Source organism: Momordica charantia (genome assembly GCF_013281855.1).
Source record: "Momordica charantia cultivar OHB3-1 chromosome 6 unlocalized genomic scaffold, Mcharantia_2.0 BLBB01000006.1, whole genome shotgun sequence".
Lineage (NCBI taxonomy): Eukaryota > Viridiplantae > Streptophyta > Magnoliopsida > Cucurbitales > Cucurbitaceae > Momordica > Momordica charantia.
The window spans coordinates 20,969,937-20,974,169 of NW_028275164.1; the positions used below are offsets into that span (position 1 = coordinate 20,969,937).

At 46.1% G+C, this 4,233-nt stretch overlaps 1 protein-coding gene across 1 annotated transcript; it reads left to right on the top strand.

Annotated features, from left to right (window-relative positions):
* The first annotated feature begins 387 nt into the window (after positions 1-387).
* On the top strand, positions 388-1,846 carry LOC148210912 (uncharacterized). Its single transcript, XM_088125245.1, has 3 exons — positions 388-489; positions 546-1,533; positions 1,608-1,846. The coding sequence occupies exons 1-3, from the start codon at positions 388-390 to the stop codon at positions 1,844-1,846; spliced, it is 1,329 nt and encodes a 442-aa protein (XP_087981371.1).
* The last annotated feature ends 2,387 nt before the right edge of the window (positions 1,847-4,233 follow it).

Sequence of the window (4,233 nt, forward strand, 5' to 3'; positions counted from 1 at the left end):
ATGTAATTGTTGCATAGGGAGTTGGCATCATGCGTTTGGGGTTAAGTTTAATCAGTTGGGTAGTTAACGTGACTTAGAAGTGTGGGGAAAATTTTGGGTCGTTACAATTGGTATCAGAGGGGAGTTGTTCATGTAGACTGTCCTAGAATCTAGGTCGATAGGGTATAGTCCTTGTCAGTCTCCTCGTCATCACCAGGTACGTTTCCTAGTTCTGTTGTTCGATTATGAATATCTTACATTGCTTATGGTTGAGATGTCATTGTTGTCTGATATTAGATAGCTTAGCGTGTTTTTCCCTGGTTCATTATATAGACTTGTTTGAACTTCGCACTTGTGTTGTGCCCCGGTTAGTGCGTTAATGACCTTGGTGCTCTGTTCTTTTAGACAATGGCTTTTCGGCGGAACACGAGAGCTCACAACTATGAGGAACCGAATCCTAGGGGTGAGGGAGCACCAGATCCGAATGTTCCCCCGGCAGTTCCTGGAGGGGTAGCACCCCCGGGCCCTCAGGCAGCTCCTCAGGGAGTTCCCCAGGTGAACCCCAGGTGACGTTGCTAGCTGAGGCATTGCAAGTGCTGCTGGATAATGCGAACGGAGCCGGTGGAGCTCAAGTGCAGCAGCCTCACCGGGCACAAATTCCGCAAGATGAGGTTCAGTTTATCAGGGATTTCAAATGCTTTGGGCCACTCATTTTCAACGGGGTGAGTGAGAGGCCTACTGCGGCCGAGGAATGGGTCAGGGAGTTGGAAGCCCTTTATGTGTATTTGGGATGCTCCGACGATTTCAAGGTCCGGGGAGCAGTGTTTATGCTTCGGGGTGATGCAGTGAATTGGTGGGAGTCGGTGGCGGCAGCGGAGGATCACGCCAACGTACCCGTCACATGGGCAAGATTTAAGGACCTACTCTATGAGTACTATTTCCCCGTGACTGTCAGGAATGAAAAACGGGCAGAGTTTCTCCGTCTCACTCAAGGGAGCCTAACTGTGGCCCAATACGAGAAGAAGTTCACTGAGCTGTCCCGTTTTGGAATGCAATATATTCCTACTGAGCAATTAAAGATTGACAAGTTCATTGACGGTTTGCGTAGGGAGATGAAGGGGCTACTTGTTCTCAAGGAACCAACTACATATGCAGCGGCAGTCAGGTGTGCGTTGGTTATGGACAAATGTCTTGAGGAGCCTCAGTCTCAGGAGGTGATAGGCTCCAGCTCGGGGGTCAAGAGGAAATTTGCATCGCTCTCCTCCAGTCAACCCTCAAGAGGACACCAGCATCATGTGCAAAGGCAGACTGCTCCTCCGGTGTGCCCTTCTTGTAAGAAGAGCCATGCTGGGCAATGTTGGGTGGGAAAAAGAATATGTTACAGGTGCCAGAAGGAAGGACATTTCGCAAGGGAGTGTCCGATGACCGGCTCGAATACCCAAGCTTTAGGCCAGAGGATCCCTGCGACAGCGGCAGCTCAAGGTGGGACCCATAGGGCGCGCGTCTTCGCTCTCACCAGGGGGGATGTTGAGCATGCCGAGGCGGTGGTCACAGGTACCTTCTCTTTGTGAGTCTTGAGCTGTGTATATATGCTCTTGTGTTTTATTGCATGCGTGTTACTTTTGCAGGGACTGTTTTAGTGCTTAGTATGCCTGCTTACGCATTATTTGACTCTGGATCTAGTCATTCTTTCGTTGCTTCTACCTTTATTCGACATGCGGACCTAAAGCTAGAATCGTTAGGCTTTTTGTTGTCGGTATCCACACCGTCAGGATCTGTGTTGGTCACTAGTCAAGTGGTGAAAGGAGGCCAGCTCTCTTTCGATGGTCAGACCTTGGAGGTGAAGTTAATCCAACTGGATATGTAGGATTTCGATGTGATACTAGGCATGGATTGGTTAGCTGCTAACCGGGCTAGTATTGATTGCTCGAAGAAGGAAGTTAGCTTTCGATTGCCCTCCGGACAAAACTTTACCTTTAAAGGAGTCAAGCCCGGGGTCCCAAGAGTGGTGTCGGCATTGAAGGCCAGCCATCTTCTCCAGCGTGGTGCCTGGGCCTATTTGGCTAGCGTTGTGGATGCAAGGAAGGTTGTGCCAAGCATTGAGGCGGTTCGTGTGGTTAATGAGTTCACTGACGTGTTCCCTGAGGACCTCCCCGGCTTGCCTCCGTCTCGCGAAGTGGACTTTTGTATAGAGTTGCTGCCAGGGACGACTCCCATCTCGAAAGCACCTTATCGAATGGCTCCGGCAGAGTTGAAAGAGCTGAAGCTACAGTTGGAAGAATTACTCGACAAGGGTTTCATCCGCCCAAGCGTGTCCCCTTGGGGTGCGCCCATGCTCTTTGTTAAGAAGAAAGACGGTTCTATGCGACTTTGTATAGATTACAGGGAACTAAACAAAGTGACGGTTAAGAATAAGTATCCCCTACCACGCATTGATGACCTTTTTGATCAGCTTTAGGGAGCGAAATTGTTCTCGAAGATAGAATTGCGTTCGGGGTACCACCAGTTAAGGATAAAGGAGGCCGACATTCCAAAGAAGCGTTCAGAACAAGGTATGGGCACTATGAGTTTATCGTGATGTCATTTGGACTCAAAAATGCTCCGGCAGCCTTTATGGAGCTAATGAATCGGGTCTTTAAGGATTATTTAGATTCATTTGTCATTGTGTTTATCAATGACATCCTAGTATACTCCAAGACTGAGAAGTTTCACGAGGAGCATCTCAGGCAGGTTTTGACTACACTACGAGAAAATAAGTTGTATGCAAAGTTTTCAAAGTGTGAGTTCTGGCTGGACAAAGTGGCTTTCCTAGGTCACATAGTCACCAGGGAGGGTATTGCAGTAGACCCCGCCAAGGTAGAGGCTGTTAGGAATTGGCCAAGACCTTGTTCAGTTACAGAAATTCGTAGATTCCTCGGCTTGGCTGGTTACTACAAGAAGTTCATCCAGAATTTCTCTCGGATAGCGGCACCGTTGACGCAGTTAACTCGTAAGAATGCTACCTTCGCATGGAATAGTGAGTGTGAGGAGACTTTTCAAGAACTAAAGAAGCGCTTGGTGTCTGCACCGGTGTTAACTGTCCCCCATGGGACGGGAGGTCTGGTGGTTTACAGCGCGCCTCGCGAAAGGGCTTGGGATGTGTGCTGATGCAACATGGGAAGGTTATAGTTTATGTTTCTCGACAGCTGAAGGTGCATGAGCTTAACTACCCCACTCATGACTTAGAACTAGCAGCAGTGGTCTTCGCCTTAAAGTTATGGAGGCACTACCTTTACTGAGAAAGAATTCAGGTCTTCACGGATCATTGACTAGGCGTTTTGCTGAACGCACGCACTAAGTGTGGTAACAATTATATAGATGCAAGCGTACACCTGTCAGAGTAATATAAAATGGATGGAGTATCTAAGTATCGATCCTCAAGGACTTCTAAATAATTTCCAAACTCTAAAGTTTTAAAGAATAGTGAATGTTGGAATGAGTGATTCTTGTAAAATGGGAAATGGTCACAAATAATGGTTTTGGATTTGGGATTTGGACTTATAATGATAAAACCTAGCCTAATTACTTCAAGTTAGCCAACAAAGAATCAAGGACATGCTAAGGACAATATGCATTTTACTTTAGAAACCAACGACTACGCTTCTCACTTGACTTATGTCTAAGCAAGTTCAAAGTCCTAAGACATTCCCTAATATGTCTATTACGAGAGATATCTTAGTTTTAGGATGGAAATAGTCGCAACCTCGGGTTAAGGTCCTATGTCTAGGCTACTTAAGCGGAACCCTTATGTCTAAGGCGCTCCTCTCCTCGGTTTAACCACTCAACAATGCAAATAAGCAACCTTTTCAGTATTGACTTGTTAAGACTTCCAGTGGCCTTCTCTAAATCCTAACTTTTTGGGAAAACATGGTGAGCAATGAATGGAAAGCAAAAACACTACTTCTTAGCAACCCTTATTAGAAATAAAAGGCTAACTATCCATAACCGGGCTAGAGACGGGAATTTAGAAAGACATATTGAAGAAAATACAGCAAGTAAAATGGTTGAATGTGGAATGCATGTGTGAAAAACAAAAGTTAACTAACGGAGAGTTTTTATCGGGATTGAGAGCTTCGCCCTTCTCTTTCAAGCAAGGGGGAGTGTCACGTGCTCTTTCCTCCAAAAACACAACTCTCTTAACTAAAAAATAAGTAAAGGCAAAGGGAAGATAAGCAAAGTGCTGGATTTTTATATATTTGAATAAGTAGAAAATAA

Excerpts from the sequence above, each read along its gene's own strand:
- LOC148210912 (XM_088125245.1), top strand. The coding sequence starts at position 388 with ATGGCTTTTCGGCGGAACACGAGAGCTCACAACTATGAGGAACCGAAT. Across the intron at positions 490-545 it reads CCCCGGCAGTTCCTGGAGGG|GTGACGTTGCTAGCTGAGGC; the intron begins GTAGCACCCCCG and ends GGTGAACCCCAG. Across the intron at positions 1,534-1,607 it reads TGCCGAGGCGGTGGTCACAG|GGACTGTTTTAGTGCTTAGT; the intron begins GTACCTTCTCTT and ends TTACTTTTGCAG.